Here is a 22,748-nt window from a genome sequence, read left to right on the forward strand (position 1 = left end):
GGCGGAGCGAAGGGCGGGGCTGCAGCGCCCCTGACCCCGCCCGGTGCGGGAGCGGGACCAGCCACCCCGGGGACACCCCCGGGACACCCCCGGGGACACCACGGGTGTCCCCCAGTCCCGGGCCACGCAGGGAGGGGACAGTTGGTGACACCCCGGGGCACGTCACCGCGTGCGGGGCGAGGGGCAGCAGCTGGGGCCACCCCCAGGCTGACGAGTCTTGGTGACACAAGTGCCACCAGCACCTTGGGGACACAGGGGACACCCCCAAAGTGCAAACCCCGCCGTTCCACGGGGCGGCTGGATTTAGACGGCGGATTCAGACACCCAGAGAAACAGGTTTAAATACAGAGAAATAGGTTTAAATACCGAGAAATACGTTAAAATACAGAAAAAATACATCAAAATGATTTAAGCAGTGGGGGAATAATTAAAAAATATATATATAAAGTCACAGTTAAATTTTTCCTCTTACTAGAGAGTGTGTGACAGGGCACAGCCCGGGGGGGACAGAGCCCTGGGGACACAGCCGGGGGTGACAGTGCCCAGGGGACACAGCCGGGGGTGACACAGCCCAGGGGACACAGCCGGGGGTGACAGTGCCCAGGGGACACAGCCGGGGGTGACACAGCCCTGGGGACACAGCCGGGGGTGACAGTGCCCAGGGGACACAGCCGGGGGTGACACAGCCCTGGGGACACAGCCGGGGGGGACAGTGCCGGGGAGGGGACACGGCCCAGGACAGGGCTCTACGGGCTTTGCAGAGCTGCTCCTCGAAGGTGACACAATCCCAGCGTCACTGGACACCCCCAAACCTGTCCCCCGCCCCAGGACACGTCACCTGCGCCACCAAGCGGCTCAAAGCCAAGACCCGCGAGTGGGACCCATGGGGACAACCAGGCAGCTCCGCAGCCCCGTTTCTGCCCCGATTTGGCCCATTTCTGCCGCTCGGTTCCCGCCCCACCAGCCACCGCCGGGCCCCCCGAGCTGAGCTGCGGGAAATCCATCCCCAAACATCCCCAAAATTCTTTGTTTTGTGGGATCACCGGCTTTCTTAGGACTTATTAAAAGCCGCCAGGACGGCCCAGATCATCTCAGCACCACTGGCTTTGGCGGCTTCCACCTCGGGGTCGGCGTCCAGAAGGTCCTTGGTCCTGTTCATGGCCACGTCGTACTTGTCGTCGGCCAAGCTGGCGAAAATGTTCTCCAGGACGTCGGAGGAGTGGGCCAGCACCAGCAGCGCCAGCGTCCGCCGCTCCATGCGGCGCGGGTCGTTGACCCAGCGCTCCAGGACGCTCTCCTGGAGCCTCCTGACCAGGCGCTGCTTCTCGGTGGCGTTGCTGACGGGGTGGGTGGTCATGTCGAACAGCAGGAAGTTCTGCTTCTCGGTGGTCAGGATGCCTTTCTCCACCAGCGCCTTGGCGACGCGCTCGCGGACGTTGCGCAGCTGGTACTGCAGCTTGAAGGGGTTCCAGGTCTCTCCTGTGGGGAGAATCAGTGAGTAATTGGGTCGTTTTGGGTTGGAAAAGCCCCTCAAGATCGTGGAGTCCAATCATTAACCCACCCATGTCCTGAGAACCTCATCTGTGTGTTTAACCCCTCCAGGGATGGCGACTCCAGCACTGCCCTGGGCAGCCTGTTCCAACACCCACAGCCCTTTGGGGAGAAATTACCCCAAATTAACAACCTCAACCTCCTTCTCCAGCCCCTTCCCCAGCTCCATTCCCTTCTCTCAACTCGCTCCAGCTCCTCAAGCTCTTTCTTGTCATGAGGTGATCCCACCACCCCTGGGGCCACCATGTTGAGCCCTGAGGTGATTCTGGTGCCGCCATTTTGAGCCCTGAGGTGATTCTGGCGCCATTTTGAGCCCTGAGGTGATTCTGGTGCCATTTTGAGCCCTGAGGTGATTCTGGTGCCGCCATTTTGAGCCCTCAGGTGATGGCCCAAAACTGCCCCCCGGATTCGCGGTTTGTTCTCCCCAGTGCCCAGCACAGGGACGGTCGCTGCCCTGGTGGCCACACGGTGCCGGTACAACCAGGGCGCTGGTGGCCCCTTGGCTCACGTTCATCCGCTGTCACCAACACCAGGCCCCGGTTGCCCCGGCTGCTCCCAGCGCTTGTCCCCGCTGCAGGAGCTGTTTCTGCCCCTTGGCCGGACTCTGACCCACAGCCCAGGGCACGTCCCTTTGGGAACCTCCTTCCTCCCAGGACTTTGGACCCCAGACTCGGTGAAGACTCATCATGAAATAGAAGAGGCAATGGGGAGCAAGGTCCGAGTCTTCCCATGAGCTTCCAGTAGGAAAAATAAAACAGAAAACCGTCCCCACATTGAGCCACCTCCTGCTGTTGGTGTTGTGCCCATCGCCAGGGAAGTGACGGAGAGGGGACAGAGGAGGGACATGGAAGTGACTGAGGATGGGACGGCCCTGCTGGGAGAGTTGGGGTGTTCAGCTGAGAAGAGAAGCTCCGGGGAGACCTTATTGTGGCCTTTCTGGACTTAAAAGATGGGGACAGGCTTTTGAGTGGGTGACAGGACAAGGGGCGATGGTTTTAAACTAAAGGAGCAGAGATTGAGGCTGGATATAATGAAATTGTTGCCCTGAGGGTGGTGAGAGCCTGGCCCAGGTACCCAGAGAGGTGGTGGCTGAACCATCCCTGAGACATCCCAGGCCAGGCTGGACGGGGCTCTGAGCACCCTGAGCTGGTGACGAGGTCCCTGTCATGGCAGGGGGGGCACTGGGGGGCTTTAAACGTCCCTTCAACCCAAACCATCTGTGACTCTTTGGCCATGGGGACAGGCAGCAGGGCCGCAGCCCCAAGACGGTGTCTCTACCCGGCCCGTACCCGTCAGCAGCTCGATCCAGGTCTGCACCGTCTCCGCCGGCTCCGTGGCCTTGATGTGCCGCAGGGTCTCGTCCAGCAAGACGTCGCCGGTGGGCGCGTCCGACTTCAAGAGCACCTGGAAGGGACGAAAGTGGAAAACGCGGCGTCAAGCGGGACCGAGGGGACGGCACCAACCCCGGAGCCTCCGGGAGCCACCAGCTCCTCGGTCAGCATCACCTTCCTCTCCAGCAGCCTCTTCTTCCTCAGGGACAGCGGCTCCAGGCAGATGCGGCCGCGCAGGGCCAGCTCGATGAGGATCCCCCCGCGCAGGCCCGAGGAGATGCAGTCGTTCCAGAAGGACGTGTAGCCCTGGGAGGGACAGGACAGACACAAAGGGGTGAAGAAAGATGAGAGGAGCTCTGCTGAGTCCCCAAACGCTGGTGACAGAACCCCAGCCTGGTTGGGGTTGGAGGGACCTCTGGAGATCCCCCAGCCCGGGGTCACCAGAGCGGGTGGCACAGGGTCACATCCATGCGGTTTGAACGTCCCTGGAGAAGGAGACTCCAAACCGCTCTGGGCAGCTGCTCCAGGCTCCAGCACCTCAAACCACCCGAGTTCCTCCTCGTGTTGGGGGGAAACCCCCGTGTTCCAGTCTGTGCCCGTTGCCCCTCGTCCTGTCACTGGGCAGCACCGAACAACCTGGTGCGTCCTCTGCCGCCCACCCTGGGGTATCGATCCCATCGTGGGTCCCTCTCAGCTCCTCTGCTCCAGCTGAGCAGCCCCAGCTCTGCGGCCCTTCCAGCCCCTCACACTCTGTGTCCCCGCGCTGGGCTCTCGAAAAGGAGAAAAGGGATTTTCCTGGCCAGGTGAGCGGCAGCGGCAGCTCCGACCAACCCCTCCCTGTACCATTGCGCAACCGGGGCCGGCTCCTGCTGCACCCACAGCCGCCCAACGCGCCGTAAAAAATCAGAGCGAGAATGAGGAAAAAATGGGTCCTTTTCCTGGACAAGGTCCTGGCGACGAGGGGACATCGGGGGGACATCGGGGGGACACGGCTGCTGCGGGGGGGCTGCAAACGGGGAACCACAGGGTTGGAAAAGAGCTTGAAAATCATCAAGTCCAAGAGTTAATCCACCCGTGTCCCTGAGAACCTCATCTGTGTGTTTTAACCCCTCCAGGATGGTGACTCCAGCACTGCCCTGGGCAGCCTGTTCCAACGCCCACAGCCCTTTGGGGAGAAATCACCCCAAATTAACAACCTCAACCTCCCCCGGTGCAACCTGAGGCCGTTTCCTCTGGTCCTATCACTTGTCCCTCGTTTTTTCAGTCCGGGGAAGAGAAGACAGAGGAAGAAGAGGATGAGAGGGGTCAGCCACCAAGGGGACAGAAACTGCAGGTTTAAAAGCCACCAGCGAAACACCTTAAACCTTTTCCAAAGGGAAAACAACGGCTGAGAACACACAGCGCTCCTGCGCGGGACGTTTCACAGTCCCCATAGGCAAAATCGTATCCCCAGCGTGTTTATTCAGTGCACACGGACACTGGGTTGCTCGGCTTGCGTAGCACAGAGAACCATAAATGAAATATAGGTCTTTATTTGCTTTCTTCGTTTCCTTGTGAAGAAAGACAAAGGAACCTTTCATCCCTGCCCTGCCGAGCTCCACGCTGGTTTGATTTGCACAAATCCTTTAGGAACAAGTTCTCCAGAAAAAGGTGTGGAGGTGAACGCACGGTTCCATTCACCGGGCTGGGGGTTAAAATGATAAAGGGTCTGAAATAAAGGAATCAAAAGCTTCTGGGTTAACTGTAACTTGTGGAGTCAGGCCGGTTTGAGACGCCAGGCCAGTTTGCAGCCACGTCCTGCTAGATCAGAAGTTAAAATAATGAAGTTATGCTGCGAGCTCGTCGGATTTGGCAAAAATTGTCATGGTTTCTTCCAACCACCAAAGCACGAGCGCTGGGGAACCCAAGGGCTGGGAGCGCTGCCCTTGTCCTGCCTGCTGGGACGCAGGAATGCGGCAGAGCAGGGCGGGAAATAATGAAAAGTGTTTGTTTTTCCCTCTATTGTGCGCTCCTGGGTTCCTGGAGGCTGCGGGGCCGTTCCCAGGAATGCGTTACCCAAGGCGAGGACACCGAAGCCAGCGCAGAGGGGAGCGGACCGCGCCGTCCGCTCTCAAATATTTGCTCCGGAATGACGTGCGTGATGTTCCGCAAAGAGAACATCTCCTGCTGCTTCCTGCCTGGCTCAGGGCTGCCCGGCTTCGCCAGCGGCGCAGGTACGAGCTCCGGCGCTCGCACAGCGGGGCTGCGGGAGCCGAGCGGCAGCAGGGCCCTACGAGACACTAAATAAAATAAAACAGTTCAGGTACCTCCCCGGGGGGTAATTTCAGCCCAGAGAAGCGGATGAGGAGCAGGTGGCCCATCAACCGCGGCTTTGACGCCCACAGCGTCTCTTTTCCGCAGGCTGCCGGGAAGGGCGCTAAAAAACAGAGCTAAAATCCCCGGGTTTAAGGTTCTCTTGTGCCATCATCATCCCCAGAAGTGCCCCGGATGCTTCGCGCATCCGTGCTTAGCAAAGTGGAGAACAGGAGCTGAGGGGAGACCTTGTGCTCTCTGAACGGCCCGAACGGAGCTTGGAGCCGGGGGGGTCGGGCTCTGCTCCCCAGGAACAAGCGCCAGGAGCAGAGGAAACGGCCTCAAGTTGCGCCAGGGGAGGTTGAGGGTAGAAATTTGGGGTGATTTCTCCCCAAAGGGCTGTGGGGCATTGAACAGGCTGCCCAGGGCAGTGCTGGAGTCACCATCCCTGGAGGGGTTGAAATACAGAGATGAGGTTCTCAGGGCCAGCGTTGGGTTAACGCTTGGACTCCACGATTTTAAAGCTCTATTCCATCCAAAACGATCCTGTGGTTCTCTAAGGTACCTGTTGCCTCTGACCGTCCCCATGGCAGAGCTGTCGGGTCACAGTTTGTGGCCTCCACAGCTCAGCTTAAGCTACAGATGAAGGCGGTTTGCACCGAGCTTTGCGAAGAGGCTCCAGAGCAACTCGTACGATGCCTCCTCGAACCCGCGGGGCCGCGTTCTCACCTCCTTGTCCTTCAGCCCCAGCAGCAGCACCTCCTCCATCAGCGTCAGCCGCATGTCTTTGGAGCCGTCGCTGTTGTCCTCGCCCAGCTCCCTGTCCGCAGCCGCCGAGTCCTCGCCGTCCGGCTTCTTGTCCGAGCCCTGCCCGGCCTCGGCGCGGCGGCCCCGGCGCGTCAGCGTCGTCATGTCCTCCTGCGGCGAGGGGACCAGAATCACGGCTCCTGGACACCACGGACACCGAGACACCAACCCCGGGAGGCGCAGAACAAGGGACACGCGCGCCTTCCACCCGGGGTTTTGGCTCGCCCTGTACAAGAGTTTGTTGCCGAAGGCGGCGATGGCGGGTCCAGGGAACCCCATGATGAAGCTGAGGTGGGGACAGGGGACGCCGGGCAGCGTCCCGGGGTGATGATGAAGAAGGAGCATCTTCCTCCCCCCTGCAGCCCCTTGAGCAACTGACACCCCCCGGTTCGCACCCCTGGGCTGCCAACCCGCACCCCACCCCACGAACACCACCTCACAACTTCTTCCCTGTGCGAAAGTATTCAAAAACGGCAAAAGGGGAGGGAAAATCGTGGCCGGCCCCCGCCCCCCCCCCCCCCGGAGTTTCGGGGCTGAGAAATAAAACCCAGGTTTGTGTTTTTGCCGATCTTACCCCAAAATCTCCCCTCTCACTTCCTTGCGATCAAACTTGGGGCCGGGAGAGGAAAAGCTTCCGCGGGTGGGCGGGATTCCCTCCTGCCCTTCCTCCTCCTCTCCGCCTCCTTCTCCTCCTCTTCCTCCTTCTGCTCCTCCTTTTTCTCCCCGAACAACCCCGGCTTGTTCAGCTTTTCCTCAGACGGCCCAGAGATGGTGGATCAGCCTTTGGAAAAGCCCCTCGAGTCCAACCATAACCCCCCTTGGCACAAACCCGTGTCCCTCATGTCCGTCTGTCCAGCCCCGCCAGGGATGGCAACTCCAGCACTGCCCTGGGCAGCCTGTTCCAACGCCCACAGCCCTTTGGGGAATAAATTGTTCCTAATTTCCAATCTAAACCTCCTTCCCCAGCTCTGTTCCCTTCTCTGAACTCGCTCCAGCTCCTCAAGCTCTTGTCATGAGGTGATCCCACCACCCCTCTGGCCGCCATTTTGAGTCCTGAAGTGATTCTGGCGCCATTTTGAGCCCTGAGGTGATTCTGCTGCCGCCATTTTGTGTTTTGAGGCGATTTTGGTGCCCCAGAACCACCAGAGCCCCCAAGTCTTCCCCACGTTTCATTTAAGCCTCCAAACATACATCAAGCACATACACAGACACTACATATTAACCTTGTTTTTAATTGAGGAATGATAAAATGACATTCTGAAGTCAAAAATGTCAAGAAGTGTTCTGCCATCCCCCACCTAAAGAGAGCAGCAGCTCTAAGAGCTTCAGTTCATTTGTTGGACAGGAAAGATTAACACATTTGTTAAAAAAAAAAAGAAACTGTGGCATTTGACCTCTGCAATCAATCATCTTAAGTACATATAGGTTTCTTCAAATAATCTCACACCGTTATAACAGATCCCTGATGTGGCTTCGTTTGTAATTAAATGCATGTCTCACCACAGCTGTACAGAAATTCCTGTCTTTTGGCATGAAATATGTAATTAAAGGTATGAAGAATGCTTGTTTTTTACTTGAGTCTGGACAAACTGCGAAGAATCAAACCACCCTAAACTGTTTCAGCAGCAAAACCAAAATGCAATATTGTGATAACTAACACCGCCCTCCTGAACCGAGCACAAAGCACCGAATTTAACCAAGACTTGAGGGGTTTTGTGTCCCCCTCAGCTTTGAAATGCAGCCCAAAATTACCAGTAAAACGTCGTGGTTTGTGTACTGAAGGTGACATGAGCACCATCAGGATGTAAATGAGTTGTAAGCGGGGAGTCAAATCCCCCCAAATCACCTTTGTGACAGAAATGTTGTCCATCCCGTCCGTAGTCCATCTGTCCTTCCCGACGGGCACAACCGCCTCTGAAAACAGACAATTCTCATCTCTCCAGCTGGGCTTTCTTGACAGATTTTCTTCCCTTAAAATACTCTCCATTTTGACTACAAATAGAACAGAAAAGATGCCTAAAAAGATACTTAAATACGAACATTGACATTAAACGACGCTGCATGGAGACAAACTGTGAACCAGCTATCTAAAACTGCTCCTTTGGTTCGCTCATCTTCCTCCTTTTCGGCAGCACATCTTGACTGGACGAGAGCTCAAAATGATGAACCTGGGGACGGAACGGGTACAATTGGGATCTGCGTTAATTACATCCACACTCAGCTTTTAACTCTGTTTTTTTGACACTAAGAATCCAAATGTGTTGAGTTTAATGGGAATTTTAGAAACGGTGACAATTTCATTCTGTCAATGTGAAATGTGTTAGAGTTTTACTCGGTGTTTGGAACAGAAAAAGGCTTAAAAAGGAACAGAAATAAAAAGAACTAGAGAAAAAAGCGGCACTAACAGTGCTGGTTTGAAATATCTTCCCGCTTCTTGTCCTGCTCTCTGACATATGAAGTTCAGCCGTCTTACTCGCCAAACGATCGACCTACACAATTAGAAAAGAGTTTTAACCTTTAAAGCAGTTTGGGTCTGTCGGGATTAGCAGAGAAACTCCTATTAGGCAGAACGTGTAGCTACGGTGGTTTATAAACATGGAAATGATGTTCCCATTTCTCTTAATTACAGTCAGACCATCTGCTCGGTGTGAAAACTCCATCACAGAGGAACAGCCTTGTGCTATTTCTTTAGAAAAACACTGGAAAATAGAAGTGTAAAGGCATTTTACTGCTGAAAATGCTGCTAATAAACCATTAATTACTTATTAATCACTCCAAGTAGAGAAGAAGCTTCACAAAAGCTCAAGTAGAAGCTTAAGACGACAGAGCGCGGTTCTCATACCTGAGGATTAGAAACACACAGGCTCTGGCTCCCTCCGGCCTTCGTCTCTTCGTCCTCTTCACAAGTTAAATTTGGCTCTGTAAAAGGCGTTAAAATCAATAAAGCCCATTTTTGACAGCACACTTGCGGCTCTTCCAGCCGCGACTCCCGGGATGCAACATGTAACCCATTAAATTCAGCACATCTGATGGAAATGAAATGAAGGTCAGGATTTCAGCACAAACCGCGCACTTGTGAACAAAGTGCTTCACAGAACGAAGCTACAATAGGAAATAAAGACATAGCGACGTATATGCAGAAAATAGGACGTAAATTTGAATATAGTGGTCCACGTCAGAAAATTGGGGTTTCCTTTTAGTAACATTAGGAAAAAAGAGGCACAAACCAAAGAGACTTGAAAAAACCTCCATAAATGTTACCTGGAGCTTCTGAAATATTGATATTATTCCTTTCTTCCACTCTATTATCCAAGACGGGATCTTCCTAGATCAAGAAAAGGATTTATCACTTACTGCAGATAACTGAGAGGGTTTGCACTCAGGTTCTTAGGGCCAGAGCTTACAAGGTGGATCCTCAGCGGAACAAACAGAATGATAATTGGACGTGGAATGTACCGACCAGCTGAGCGTTATTAACGCAAGCACGCAGTTAATTAAACTACCAAAAAAAAAAGAGTAAAAAAATACTAACAAAATGTTTGCGCTCTTACATTCATGTCCTGGTTCTCGTGTTCCGGCTCGTCCCCGTCCACCCGGAGCTCCCGCAGCGGGACGTTGTTCTCCCCGTGCTTTAAGATGCTTTTGTCCACGTGTTCCATGCGCTGTTTCTCGGTCGTGACCTTGAGCTTGAGCATGTGGAAGGGGGTGGGCACCTCGCCCACGTTCAGGCACAGCGGCTCCCCCTCGAACGCCATCCCCTCGCACTCGCCCTCCTTGAAACCGGGCGGCTGGTAGTCGGACGGCGTCACTGCGGGAGCAGCTCGGTCAGCGCGGTGCCATGAACACGCTCCTCGCCATGGGTGCGGGCTCTACGGAACTCTACCTTCGTCGTAATAGAACAGCTTCATGGTCAGGCAGACGTCGTTGGGCAGCGGGCTCAGGCTTTGCATCAGCACGTAGATCTTGCGGATGAGCAGGATACTCGCTTTCTTGGTGTCTGCACACGTGATCGTGGAATCGTTCCTTTTATCCTTACTAAAAAGTTGAACAGTGAGAATCATCTTTTGAGCGGATATTTAAAAATACGAGCGTCGTGATTCACTGAGCTAAAAATATATGTTGAAAAAAATATATGTTGATACAACGACTCTGGAGACCCAGAATTAAAAAAGGCAACACCAAGAGGAGTTTTTAGAGTGTAAATGGAGGGTAAAACTACCGAGCAGAACAAATTCACCTGCTGAAATCCAGGAGGGGCCCGTTGTGGGTGTACTTGAACTTGAAGTGGTAACATTCTGTAATTGTCTGCAAGGAAAGCCCGTCGTTATTAAACTACTGCTGATTCTGTCTAGTAATTAAATAACAACAGCCCAACTCCTGCCCGATCCACTCCCGTGCACTGAGCGCAGCCTCCTAACGCCGGAGCAATTCACAGGATTCATGGGTGGAATTGGCATCAAATACAAAACTCTCCGTAATTTTCCAGGAGTCACCCCCATCAAATATTTCAAAACATCAGCTGAAGTTTTTAGAGTATTCACTGAGGTTTCAATCCCTATGCAAACGTTTGGCACACGGAACAGACATTGTGTGATTCTGTGGTGGCCCCCAGCGGTTCGTTAAAACTTAATTAAAGGTCCCATCAACTCGTTACGCAGAGTTCGGCCAACGCGTCTCGACAGGATTCAACTCTGCGCCGACACTTTGGCCTGAGCACAACCTGACACTACACGTTCAAAGGCATTTCACCACTCGGCAGTTCTTACATCTGGCATTTTAAGATATACATTTTAAAGTGCATTAATGTGAATTTAAGCCCTACTGCCTGTATACACACTTCACTATGTCCCTGCTCTCCTTGTTCAGGCGGTAAAATATTCCAGCAGATTTACCTGAGGATCTTCTGGATGAGTGTAGACCTGTATTGTTAAAACAAAAAGCAGAGTGAGAACTGTACATTCCTCTGAGCATCTCCCTAAAACCCACGTCCCTTCCATCGCCCAGATACTCACTGCCAGGACAATCATCCTCAGCTGTCGGAAGCGTAATTAGAGAGAGAAAAAGAACATTAGATGTATTTGTAGCTCATCTCTGCTCACCAACCAAACCAGACAACTTGGGCCTGCTTGAAGAGAAACCTCTTCGTGTTTGGCTCCTTTTCTGTTTAATAAAGGACTTAATAACGGAAGGAAAACCCGACATAACCCTGACTTGGAGCGTTTTACAAAGAACGTTATCTGGAATGCCTGTGCATCCCACGCTGTGGCCAACTGCTTTGACATGACTTAAACCACCAGTCCCCAATCCACAAAAAGGGCTGCAAAGCTGAGCCTGGCGACTCCAGGCCTGTCAGCCTGGCCGCGGTGCCGGGCAGGGCTGTGGAGCAGATCATCCTGAATGCAACCGCACAGCACCTTCAGGATGGGGCAGGTCCTGTCTCACCAACCTGATCTCCTTTGATGATCAAGTGACACACCTGGTGGATGAGGGGAAAGCTGCAGATGTGGGGGGCACAGGCTTCAACTCTGCCAGGGGAAATTGAGGCTGGAGATTAGGAAGGAATTCTGTGCAGAGAGAGTGGTCAGGATTGGAATGGCTGCCCAGGAGGTGCTGGACTCACCGGCCCTGGAGGGTTTTAAACTGAGACTGGACATGGCACTTAGTGCCATGATCTAGTCAATGGGCTGGAGCTGGACCAAGGGTGGGACTGGATGATCTCTGAGGGCTTTTCCAACCCAGGCGATTCTGTGATTCTGTTTGGATGCATTTAAAATAGCTCAATGACACTGGAAGACTTACATATTTCTTCTGCAAGGCGTCGTAGCACCCTAACATCCTGCAAAAATCGAATAACGTTATCCATCTACTGCTAATTCCTGTTTGCTTTGCTTCTGACTCAACAAATTAGCCCCAAAAATGAAATTATTGTATTTAGCCTTAATATATTAGAACAAAAAATAACATTGTTATTCTATTGTATTAGTTATGACACAAGCAATGACTTTGTAACACCAAATCATCCTCAGCTCTTTGCAGAATAGAATAGAATCCATAAGAAAACAGTTTTTCAGTAAGAACATAACACAATTGTACACCTACCATTTTAAACACCTGACACACGTATTCACTCATCAGGTTGTACATAAATACTTCAGCTGAATGTCAGTATCTCATCTCTCAGAACTCCCATGCTCTGGAAGCGTTAGACATACACGCGGTGATTAACGAACGTACCATTTCACCAGCTGAGTGGAGCCAGGACAGTTCTTGTCTTCCCTCAGAATTTTGACGCAGACATCTCAAAAAATAAGAAAAGACACGTGCGTATTTACTGAGGACAAAATGCAACTGCATCACTAAGAAAGCGCAGCTCGCTCCCTACAAGTTTATAGCTGAAATTCACATTATTGACGGGTGTAAGCAGAGTTTTAATTGCTGAGTTAGCACCATGGCAATCTAACAAAATTAAACTATGAATGCGTTAGCGTAGCACTTAGAAGACTAAGTAGCTTTAAAAAACGCCTGTTAACAACACTATGAGGATGGATTTTGCAAAGAAAACAGCGCATTACCGTCCATGTATCTGGTTCCATAGGCGCTTTCGGGGAAGATCCCCCTGAGGTAGGTGATGCAGGACACGGCCACGGCCAAGAGCCGCTTCACCAGCATCAGCGACTGCTGCTCCGTGGAGATCTTGGTGGGAAACACAACCGCGCTCTGCAAATTCTATTGAAAAAAAGACAAGATCAACCTCTGCGCACAACAATAAACCTGCACGCTCTAAAATCCACTCCAACACCTGCTTAATGTTTTAATTTAATTGAAAGCATGGGTTTTGTCATTTATAAAGCTAAACATATTCTTAATACTTGGCGTTACGATGTTTTTAGGACACACATGCATGACCACAAAGCTCAAAGTCTTCTGTTAAGCATCTTTATTCATAGTTATAGTTATGACACTGAATTAGCCTGTAGTTTCCAGGTGAATAAATGCAGAGCACCTGGGTGCGCTATTTCAGCTAAAATTCACCCATTTTTCCAACTCAACGAGCACGCTGTGATAAAACACGCAAGGAAATCGTACCACGCAACTCCTCTGCTTCTGAGCCGTTGCCATTTCGCAGAAAACCTAAACAAAGGGTCCCCACATTGAAGTCATCTCCAGCCAAAGCCTTTGGGAAACACTTCCGGGCTGGCGCTGTTTTCCTCTGTAATGATTAATAATTACTAATATGTAGTATTATGTGTGAATGGTATGTGTAAATGTAGTAACTGAGTATTGGGGAATGAGACCCCCCCCTTCTTCTTGCTGAGCCATGTTTTCATCTGGCCTTTAACCCTCAGCACCACAAGCCTTTTAAAAATGAAACGTTTCCATGCCCCAAAACGTGCATAACACCTTTATTAAGCGGGTTTGAGCAGGAACTGAGACTCCACAAACCCGCCTGATCTCACTCTATGGCTGAGAGAACCGCACAACCACAGGAGCCCCTTCCCAGCACTGTCACCCCTAGAAAACACAATCTGCCTCCTCAGTGTACAAAGGGCACGTATAAACTGAGCCGCAATGCAAGAACAGAGGGTAAAACCCCGCAGGAGGGGGAAGAAACACACATAAGGCTCACGCCTCTGCTTACACCGCCTCCACGGGCCGCGCCGCCTCACTGACAGACGGCGCTCGGGGGGGCCCCCCCCGGCTTTTATACGGCGAGGGGCCGTGTGCAAAGCGGGGGGCGTGGCTTAGGCGCCGGGCAGGCCGCGCCGCGGGCCGTGCGCAGCGCCGCGCGTGGCGCGTTTCCCCCTCACTCCGCAAGATGGCGGCGAATCCAGCAGAGGAGCCGGGTTTGAGTTCAACCTCCGCATGGGCGTCACAGCAGCGCGTTCTCTCAGCTCTTTGGTCCGGCTAAAGGCAAAAGTCAGTCACGCTTGTTCGCTAAAGGTCTTTTCCAACCAAAATGATTCTGTGATTTGAAAGCATTTTTAAGCTGGCTTGTGGGTCTTATGTTAATGTCACTGACGCTTAAATGTAAATAAAAGGTTGTAGTGAGTGTGTCGACCACACATGAAGACCTTCAGAGGTTGTTTTACCTCGCTGATGCAAGCGATTGCGCTGTGTGGGTGTGAGGGCAACTCCAAGTGCTGGTGGCAGCGGCTGCATTTCTTGGAATTATAGAACAGTTTGGGTTGAAGGGACGTTTAAAGCCCCCCAGTGCCCCCCCTGCCATGACAGGGACATCGTCACCAGCTCAGGGTGCTCAGAGCCCGTCCAGCCTGGCCTGGGGTGTCTCAGGGATGGTTCATCCGCCGCCTCTCTGGTCACCGCACCCGTGTCACAGAGACCCCGTGTCACACAGACCCTCCTCATCACAATCTCGCTCCCCAGACTCTTCGCTTCCCAGTTGGAAACATCAAAATCCTTCCCCCGGCGGCCTCGGGCGCTGAGACAAAGCAACACCATGACGGACCTGGGAGCGCTGGTCACCAACATCGAGCTGAGCAGCCGCGCCGGCGGCCGCAGCACCGTCACCTTTCCCACCCTCAAGGAGCTTTCGGTCACGGGTGAGGAATGTGGTGTCCAGCTGTGGCCCCTCAGCTCCAGCAGGACAGGGAACTGCTGGGGAGAGTCCAGCGCAGCCACCAAGATGCTGGAGGGAGTGGAGCATCTCCCGTGGGAGGAAAGGCCCTGGTGCCTCCTGAGCCGGGACCCTCAGCAGAAACGAGCTTGGACATTTCTACCCACCCGTCCCTCCGCGCCAACTGCAAAAGTAGAGTCTGGGCTCTCCCCGTTCTGAATTTGAGCTTTTAATTTTCAGAGATTAAAAGTTCTGACCTTCAGTTGCTCTTTTGCACCCGGCACTGGAGAAAATGAGCCCTTGGTAACCAAAACATCCTCCTGTTGGCTGCAGTTTGTTCCTTCCTGTATCTCCAAGGACGCGGCTCCTTTATCCTCCAGCTCGAAGGCTCCGTGGCCTTTTTAACTTAACAACGCACAAAGTTTAAAAGTTCACAGCTCGCGGAAGTTACGCTGAGCAAACCTATGCAAAATGAATTCTATCTAAGTTTCCAGCCAAGTTCTGTAAGAAGCGGAATCCCCAGCGATCCCCAATGGCCCCGTCTCCGAGCTGCTCGACGGGTCTTCTTCCTGCCTTCCAGATGTCGTTGCTATTTGGAGCCGCGTGTCCGAGCACGTCCAGCAGCAGCTCATGCAGAAAAAGGTGGGATCCTACCCCGCGAATTTGCCATGAAAGTGCCAAAGCTTCTCCCTGAAGCGACAGACATAAAACATGTATTTTTTATATAGAAACCCAGCAATCAAAGCCCGGTTGGGGTGTGCAAAAGCGCTCTGCGCCAGGGCACGAAGCTCTTGCGAGCCCCCAGCTTTGTCACCCCATGGATTCTTGCCCCTTGTGCTCTTTGCGCAGCCCCGCGCGGTCAGTGTGACGGGGCTGGGGACGTTCCACGTGAAGAAGTGGCTCTCGTTCGAGGACGGCGCGGTGCTGACGTTCCACAGGCCCGTGTTCGCGCTGGCCGGGGCCGTCGCGCGGATCCGTGAGCTGCAACACGCCTCCATTCCTGCGCCTGGTGAGAGAAATCACGGTATCTGTGTTCCCCTGTGTCCGTACGTGAGGGGTTTGTGCTGGTTGCTGTTCAGAAGCAATAGTGACACACCAGAAGTGCCCGGAGAACCTCTGCGGGATGACACAGCCGCCAAATAACGCCTCGAAAGGGGCCGTTTCTTTCGGACTAATTAGGCCGTTCCTCCACAATCTGCTTTAGCAGCCGGTGTTGTGTCAGTGCGCTGTTCGCCTCGTAGGACGGTGGTTTATCAGAACCATAAAGAGATGATGCTGGCGCTCTGTTCTTGCACCGCACCGGACCCCGTGGAGGCAAATGCCCACGAGCCCCTAGAGCTGCTTGGATGCAGCAAAGTGGGTGAAAATCGGGTGTAGAAAGCCTGGAACGAGAGATGGAAATTATAGAAAATTATAGTCAGTTTTTGGCCCCTCAGGACAAGAAAGAGCTTGAGGTGCTGGAGTGAGATCAGAGAAGGGAACGGAGCTGGGGAAGGAGGTTTAGATTGGAAATTTGGGGTGATTTCTCCCCAAAGGGCTGTGGGCGTTGGAACAGGCTGCCCAGGGCAGTGCTGGAGTCGCCATCCTGGAGGGGTTGGATACACAGCGATGAGGTTCCCAGGGACACATTTAATGCCAGGGGTGGGTAATGCTTGGACTCGATCTTAAAGCTCCAGCCAAAACGATTCTGTGATTCTGTGATTTCTGCCCATTTCTGCCGTTGCTCCTCGAAGGAGCTGCGCCAGGTCACTAAACCACCGGTGACGCTTTGCCCAACTGCTGGGTTACAGTCTCCCTTCTCTGTCCCAGATGAGATGAAGACGGTGTCCGTGAGCCACAGGAAGATCTGCTCGGACGTCCCGTATCCCGAGGAGCTTGTGCAGAACTGCATGCAGGAGACCCTCGACTTCTTCTACTTCATCCTCACCAACAGAGAAGACGCAGATTTCACTTTGCAGGGCCTCGGCACCCTCGCTATCCGCGGCACAGTGGCGACCATGGCATTTTCCGAAGACTTTTTACTCACCCTCAACAAGTCTACATACGTGGTAGAGAAGCTGCTCACTGTAAGTGTTTTTCCAGTGCTGCTTCGAGTGGGTTTGACATCCCAGCAAGGGAAACTGAGTCCTGCTGGCCTGGAACCTGCTGGGTCAGGAAATTTGGGGTGATTTCTCCCCAAAGGGCTGTGGGTGTTAGAACAGGCTGCCCAGGGCAGTGCTGGAGTCACCATCCCGGAGGGGTTGGATACACACAGATGAGGTTCTCAGGGCCAGAGGTGGGTTAATGGTTGGACTCAGTGATTTTAAAGCTCTTTTCCACCCAAAATGACTCAGGGATTCGATGATTCTAAAGCAAAGCAGCTCAGCACAGCCAGCAGCCCAGGCTCGCGCTGGCTTCCATTGCCTTCTTCCCTGGTAAACGAGGCGTCTCCTGCCTCACGCCGCCAACTCTTGTCCATGCAAACCAGCCAGTGATGCCCCTCGCCCTGGCAGACCATTTGCTGCGCAGCTCGTTTATTTTAGCGAGGGGCTGAGGCGCTTGGCAAGAATCTTGCCAAGAAGCCGCTGATTCTTGGGAGCCACGGAAAGGCCATTGTGAGCGTTGAGCTCGTTTCCCTGGGGTCACGTCAGGTGTTTCTGTCCCTCCCGCAGCAGAAATGGGTCACGTCGGACAAAGAAGTCGCCTTCTCCCCCAGCCGCTTTGGCCGCGTCCACCAGTTTCCACAGTGAGTACGTTTGGTAGCGCTCGTCAAATTACCGGTTTGCAGTTGATTTCATCCTTGGTTTTGCTTAGCGTGTAGTTACGCATCCTCCATTACTGCTCGTGGTTTGCGTTTGACAGTTCGCCCATCGCAGGGACCTGGTTTGCTGGGTTTAGACAACCCTGGAGCTCCGTCTGCTCCTCTTGCCAAGCATTCCACAGAACAAGATCCTGATGGTTCCGTTGTGTTGAGTACAACACGGCAAGCTGCTCCTACAGGGTGGATCAGAGACCAGAATCTGTGTTGTTCCTGGGCCTTTTGTGAATCAAAGTATCTCCAAAACGCTTTCTTGGGTCACGATGGCCATTCTGTCACAGGCCAGGACATGACGTTGACTCTATAGATACCTCATGGTTCATCTGGCGACAAAGCCCTTTTCTCAGACGGTGCTTTCTTCCTCTTCCCAGGTTTGAGATCCGGGCGGTGCCGCGGGGAGCTGCTCGCACAGACGAGTTCAGAGTGTTCGAGAGTCTACTGAGCAGCATGGGACTCGGAGGTAACGTGAGCGCCCGGTTGCAGGCACAGCTCTGTGCGTTGGCCTGTCTCCATGGCGGGTGGCTGTTTGTGCCCTGGCTACAATAGATGCCTTGGAAATTTGGGGTGATTTCTCCCCAAAGGGCTGTGGGCGTTGGAACAGGCTGCCCAGGGCAGTGCTGGAGTCGCCATCCCTGGAGGGGTTGAAATACACACAGATGAGGTTCTCAGGGTGTGTTAACACTGGACTCCATGATCTTAAAGCTCTTTTCCAACCCAAATGATTCTGTAATTCTATGGGAACATCAGACCTATAATGTATTTAAGTTGGATGCGCCATGATGGCACATTTTTGTGCACCAAACACGTAAGCGACGCCAAGAAATTGTTCCCCTGAAAGCCTGAAACAGGCTCTACCACGGCAGAGCAGAATCTGCGCCTCCTCCCGCCGTCCTAAGAGGTTTTGTCCTTCCACGCCCGCAGCGGCCGTGCAGCGCGTGTTGCAGCTCCTGAGGAAGGGCCGTTCTCCAGGCCGCCCGGCCAGGGCGGAGGCGCAGGAAGAAACCCAGGAGGAAACGGAGAGAAGAGGCTCTTCGGGCAGGTGAGACCCCAACAGAGCGGCCTCAGGAGCAGAGGAAACGGCCTCGAGTTGCGCCGGGGGAGGCTGAGGGTGGAAATTTGGGGTGATTTCTCCCCAAAGGGCTGTGGTGTTGGAACAGGCTGCCCAGGGCAGCGCTGGAGTCGCCATCCTGGAGGGGTTGGATACACACAGATGAGGTTCTCAGGGACACGGGTGGGTTAACACTTGGACTCCATGATTTTCAAGCTCTTTTCCACACCAAACGGTTTGATTTTCAGGCTGTTGCGGCTCCGCGCGGGCACGGATGGAGGGCGGCACGGAGAATCTCTTCCTGGGAGCCCCGAATTTCTGTGGCCTGCTCCCGAACACGGGCACACAGGACAGGTACGACGGGTGGGCTGGGACAACTGTACCACCGGGTTGTAGGAAATGAGCTGGGGATGTCTGAGGAGAAATAGGTCTATAAGGAAATACGCAGATGCTGATTCTGAGTAGATCTTTTGCTGGAGATGGCTCATTTTCCCATTCAATTACCTATTTTGGGTATTGCTCATCTCAGAAAAGGAACCATCGCCCGTTTCAGTAGGTAGATCTTTGATGAGTTAGTTCATTGAAGAGCTTTCTGGTTGCATCTGTGAGAACCGTCTGTTGACAGGAACTGGTAAAAAAGGAAGATGAGAGAAAGAAGAGCATTATTTAGAGAAAAGATGAGAGTAACTGGTGCTATTGCATTTCTGGGTTCCTGTAGAAAAGACAATCTGTATTTGGGCTGAACAGCAGAAGGAAACTGGAGGCATCCACGGCCAGATGGAGGGAGAGAGAAGAGAACAGAAGGGCCGGAGCGGTCGTGTCGCCCCAGCAGCGAGCGGGGAGAGGCGGTGGGATGCGGGGGACGCAGGTGAGGAGGATGAGCCGGCCGCTGTTTTCGGGGGGGCAGCACCGAGTTGGGAAGGTCCCTGAGACGTCACATTATTTTTGCTCCACCTGTGGCAAGAGTAGCTTCTCCCTTTTAAAAACCAGCCCGGGCCACAGATTTCTGAGAGTCTGTGATTTCTGAGTCTGTGATTTCTGAGTCTGTGATTTCTGTGAGTCTGTGATTTCTGTGAGTCTGTGATTTCTGAGTCTGTGATTTCTGAGTCTGTGATTTCTGCGAGTCTGTGATTTCTGCGAGTCTGTGATTTCTGCGAGTCTGTGATTCCTGTCAGTCTGTGATTTCTGTGAGTCTGTGATTTCTGAGTCTGTGATTTCTGAGTCTGTGATTTCTGCGAGTCTGTGATTTCTGCGAGTCTGTGATTTCTGCGAGTCTGTGATTGCTGTCAGTCTGTGATTTCTGAGTCTGTGATTTCTGCGAGTCTGTGATTTCTGTGAGTCTGTGATTCCTGTCAGTCTGTGATTGCTGTCAGTCTGTGATTGCTGTCAGTCTGTGATTTCTGAGTCTGTGATTTCTGCGAGTCTGTGATTTCTGCGAGTCTGTGATTTCTGTGCTGTGTCTTGCAGCTGCCCCAGGAGGAGGAGGAGGAGTCCAGCTCCGATGAAGGACAATATCAACAGATGGCTTGGACCGAGGCCAGGAGGAAGTTTCGAGCCGAGCTGGAAAGCTTAGGGGACGTTAAAAAATGGCTGAGCAACAAACCCTCCCTCAGCGCCCAAGAAATAAGATACTTGCGCAGAATAAAGGCCAACAGGAGGGCTGCTCTCGAGGCGGCCGCGACCGACAGCCGGGACGTAAGTACGGAATTGCCTGGGAAACAGCGTCTGGCGCTGCTCTATCGCAGCTGGCGATAGGAGAGAGTTTGATCAGGTTATATAGTCTTAAACTGTTGATTTTGTAGTGACATTATTTATACGTGGGTAATTATAGTTAGATTACGCGCTGCTTACATTTCTCTAGCTAATACGTGATTGGTCGCTATCTTAGACACTCCTCACCTCCCATGTCTCGCCACAAACTACTTTCTCATCCTCCTCTTGCTTCCTCAGCTTTCTTCCCGTTCTGTGTGGTCCAGGATGTTCCAGTGACCCTTCACCTGGGTCAGCTCGGCGCATCTCGCTCACTGCGCGGATGCCCATTTGTTTCCAGAAACGATTCCCCAGCGCGGCAACTGTTTGCACACACTCTGGAGACAAATCCCTCCTGTAGCTCCTCTGCAGGGAGCACAGCTGCTCCGGGACCCCCAGATCCTCACCAGGGCCTGCCCTTCCCTCGCAGGACGCAGACGGGCCCATAGGACACGAGGAGAGCCGCGCGGCGCGCTGGGAGCACAGCGCCGTCGCCGAGCACTGCCTGCCCTGCACCGTGGCCACCGACCTGGGCGAGCTGGTGGACCGGTACCGCAGGAAAGCTCTTGAGAGCTACCTGGGCAGCTCCGCGCGGTGCAGGGAGCGTGACATCCGCATCACCGAGCCAACGCTGCAGAGAGGTACAGCCAAGGCGCTAAATCGGATGAGTTGGTGTCTCGTCCCAAGCCCGAGAGCAGGACTGATGGTGGGGGCGCTGCCGATGGGGCGTGTTTGCGGCGCCTGGGGGGCTGCGGCTGGTTCGGAGCAGCAAGATCATCAACATAAAAAGGGTTCTGCTTGGTTAAACCAAGACTGCAGCTCGCAAGGCGAGTTTGTGGTGGTGGGGCAGGTGCAAGGTCGGGATCAGCGGGTCCGGGAACAGCCGTGGCTGAGCTGCGCCTACAACATCTGAGCCGCAATGGGCTCCTGGGGGCAGGGCGCGCTGTGACCGTCCCCTCTGCGCTCTGCGGCAGGACTGCTGCACCCGGGAGACAGGGCCCGCGGGGACGGAGGAGACCTGCGCATCAGGCAGCCCGGGGGGTACTACAGCGCGGGCCGTGCTGAGGGCTCCGCAGCCGGGAGCGGCTCCAGAGCAGGACGGGAATCCCGCAGCCAGGCCAAGAAGGCGAAAAAGAGGTTTGTATAGAATCATCGAAGCATTTTGGTTGGAAAAGCCCCACAAGATCGTGGAGGCCAAACATGACCCACCCCTGGCACTAAACGTGTCCTTGAGAACTTCATCTATTCAACCCTCCAGGGCTGGTGACTCCAGCACTGCCCTGGGCAGCCTGTTCCAACACCCACAGCCCTTTGGGGAGAAATCACCCCAAATTAACAACCTCAACCCCCTTCCCCAGCTCCATTCCCTTCTCTGGCCTCGCTCCAGCACCTCAAGGGCTTTCTGGGTGTGAGGGGCCCAAAACTGTGCCCAGAATTGGAGGTGCGGCTGGTCGGCTGGAGAACCTTTTGGAGAGGAAAAGACATTGCAAAGCAGAGCACGATCTTGGGTGTTTATCCCAGTCGATGTGTTTAGATACGACAATGTCCAAGTGTCAGGAAGGTTCACGCGCTGGCTTTCCCGGCCTCAGCCGTGTCTCACAGGGACCAACACGGCTCGGGCGGAACCTCCCAGCGCTGGGAAGCCCGGAGCGCTGGTTGTTGTCACGCTCACTTTTACCAAAGCAGCAGTGAATTTTATTTCTGTGAGTTGTGCTTTTCTCTCTTATGTATTTATTATTTTCTTTGTTTTATTCCCCTCCATTTATTCCCACAGGTCTCTTCGGAGGAATAAGAAACAACAGTCAAGCGACAATAACTTCTGGCCGGGTCACCTCCTGGACAAGCTCCGCCTTTACTTCCCCGGGGAGCAGCAGGACCGGGCGCACCCCTTGTTCAGCCGCGTCCACCCCACCAAACCCGCCCACCGCAGCGTCTTCTGAGCCCCCAGCCCCTCGGCTTTCCCGAGCAGCTCCACCCGCGGCTCTTCTGGAGCAGCAGATGCGCACAAGGGCTCCGCGACCCCTCGCTCGGCTTGGGGACCCGCTGCTGCACAGAATAAACGGGTTAACCGAGGAGCCTCTGCTCAGGCTGAAGGTGTAGGGGGAACGTGGTGTGTGAGACGTTTCCCGCCTGGGAGAGCCCTGGAAACACCGTCCTCTTCCCAAGGGAACATTTCCAGGTTGCCTTTTGAGCAAGCACTGCGGCCCCCCTGCCCGCTGCTCCAGGTGCCACAGGCAGGATTTTCAGGCACTGAAACTGAGCTTTAACTCCTCAAAGCAAAGTCTACAACGCCACCAATGCCCAGAGATCGGTGATACCTGCGGCACGATCACGATGCTCAGCACTGAACCGCAGGGACGTTCGTTATGGCTGGAGGTGCCAGGTTTTACCCAGAAAACAAAGAGCCCAAAGTGGCTCCAGGAGCTTCTGTACAGCCCAGGAAATCCGCTCCTGGTGCCTCGTGGGGCCTTGTAGCCATTGCCACTTAAAGGAATAAATCCTGTGGACAGTTGTTAACCTAAAGAGAAGTAAATCCTCTCAGTTTTAGGTCAGTCTGCTCCTAATGAAGATAAGAATGGCTTGGAAAACATCATCAGG

General features: G+C 53.7%; 3 protein-coding genes across 9 annotated transcripts; 1 reads left to right on the plus strand and 2 right to left on the minus strand.

Moving 5' to 3' along the window:
- Window positions 1–337: 337 nt before the first annotated feature.
- Window positions 338–7,968, minus strand: GOLPH3L (golgi phosphoprotein 3 like; the record flags this gene model as incomplete). Of its 2 annotated transcripts, none has more annotated exons than XM_082073086.1 (5): window positions 338–1,479; window positions 2,841–2,955; window positions 3,057–3,188; window positions 5,904–6,092; window positions 7,828–7,968. In XM_082073086.1, 5 exons carry the CDS (start codon window positions 7,966–7,968, stop codon window positions 1,052–1,054), a joined length of 1,005 nt encoding a protein of 334 aa, XP_081929212.1. In that variant the 3' UTR covers window positions 338–1,051. The 2 variants fall into 2 exon arrangements, with proteins under 2 accessions (XP_081929212.1, XP_081929213.1); XM_082073087.1 differs by lacking the exon at window positions 7,828–7,968 and adding an exon at window positions 6,556–6,654.
- HORMAD1 (HORMA domain containing 1) lies at window positions 7,927–13,641 on the minus strand. Of its 4 annotated transcripts, XM_082073085.1 has the most exons (14): window positions 13,598–13,641; window positions 13,068–13,191; window positions 12,554–12,707; window positions 12,216–12,279; window positions 11,781–11,817; window positions 10,994–11,014; window positions 10,874–10,900; window positions 10,219–10,286; window positions 9,865–10,016; window positions 9,533–9,789; window positions 9,243–9,306; window positions 8,824–8,900; window positions 8,387–8,470; window positions 8,015–8,149 (listed from the first exon to the last, which is right to left on the minus strand). In XM_082073085.1, exons 2-14 carry the CDS (start codon window positions 13,098–13,100, stop codon window positions 8,069–8,071), a joined length of 1,119 nt encoding a protein of 372 aa, XP_081929211.1. In that variant the 5' UTR covers window positions 13,101–13,191; window positions 13,598–13,641; the 3' UTR covers window positions 8,015–8,068. The 4 variants fall into 4 exon arrangements, 2 of the variants coding, with proteins under 2 accessions (XP_081929211.1, XP_081929210.1); XR_014186060.1 differs by lacking the exons at window positions 8,015–8,149; window positions 8,387–8,470 and adding an exon at window positions 7,927–7,973 and having other exon boundaries at window positions 8,824–9,007; XM_082073084.1 differs by lacking the exon at window positions 8,015–8,149 and having other exon boundaries at window positions 8,216–8,470.
- A 153-nt stretch (window positions 13,642–13,794) lies between these two features.
- On the plus strand, window positions 13,795–22,220 carry LOC309450354 (uncharacterized protein). Of its 3 annotated transcripts, none has more exons than XM_082073172.1 (11): window positions 13,795–13,898; window positions 16,366–16,622; window positions 17,208–17,281; window positions 17,725–17,813; window positions 18,275–18,392; window positions 18,650–18,755; window positions 19,120–19,269; window positions 19,869–20,096; window positions 20,581–20,791; window positions 21,125–21,287; window positions 21,925–22,220. In XM_082073172.1, the coding sequence occupies exons 2-11, from the start codon at window positions 16,371–16,373 to the stop codon at window positions 22,088–22,090; spliced, it is 1,557 nt and encodes a 518-aa protein (XP_081929298.1). In that variant the 5' UTR covers window positions 13,795–13,898; window positions 16,366–16,370; the 3' UTR covers window positions 22,091–22,220. The 3 variants fall into 3 exon arrangements, with proteins under 3 accessions (XP_081929298.1, XP_081929297.1, XP_081929299.1); XM_082073171.1 differs by lacking the exon at window positions 13,795–13,898 and adding an exon at window positions 14,915–15,565; XM_082073173.1 differs by lacking the exons at window positions 13,795–13,898; window positions 21,125–21,287; window positions 21,925–22,220 and adding an exon at window positions 14,915–15,565 and having other exon boundaries at window positions 20,378–20,720.
- The last annotated feature ends 528 nt before the right edge of the window (window positions 22,221–22,748 follow it).

Source organism: Streptopelia decaocto (assembly GCF_964273445.1).
Source record: "Streptopelia decaocto genome assembly, chromosome: 26".
NCBI lineage: Eukaryota > Metazoa > Chordata > Aves > Columbiformes > Columbidae > Streptopelia > Streptopelia decaocto.

Bases quoted from the DNA above. Each gene is read 5' to 3' on its own strand.
- HORMAD1 (XM_082073084.1), bottom strand. From the start codon at position 13,100: ATGGCAACGGCTCAGAAGCAGAGGAGTTGCGTG. The intron at 11,818-12,215 runs GTACGTTCGTTA...CGATTTTTGCAG, and splicing joins TCCACTCAGCTGGTGAAATG to GATGTTAGGGTGCTACGACG. The intron at 9,307-9,532 runs GTAAGAGCGCAA...TTCTTGATCTAG, and splicing joins ACGAGAACCAGGACATGAAT to GAAGATCCCGTCTTGGATAA.
- LOC309450354 (XM_082073171.1), top strand. From the start codon at position 15,268: ATGTATTTTTTATATAGAAACCCAGCAATCAAAGCCCGGTTGGGGTGT. The intron at 18,393-18,649 runs GTGAGACCCCAA...TTTGATTTTCAG, and splicing joins AGAAGAGGCTCTTCGGGCAG to GCTGTTGCGGCTCCGCGCGG. The intron at 20,097-20,580 runs GTAAGTACGGAA...CTTCCCTCGCAG, and splicing joins CCGCGACCGACAGCCGGGAC to GACGCAGACGGGCCCATAGG.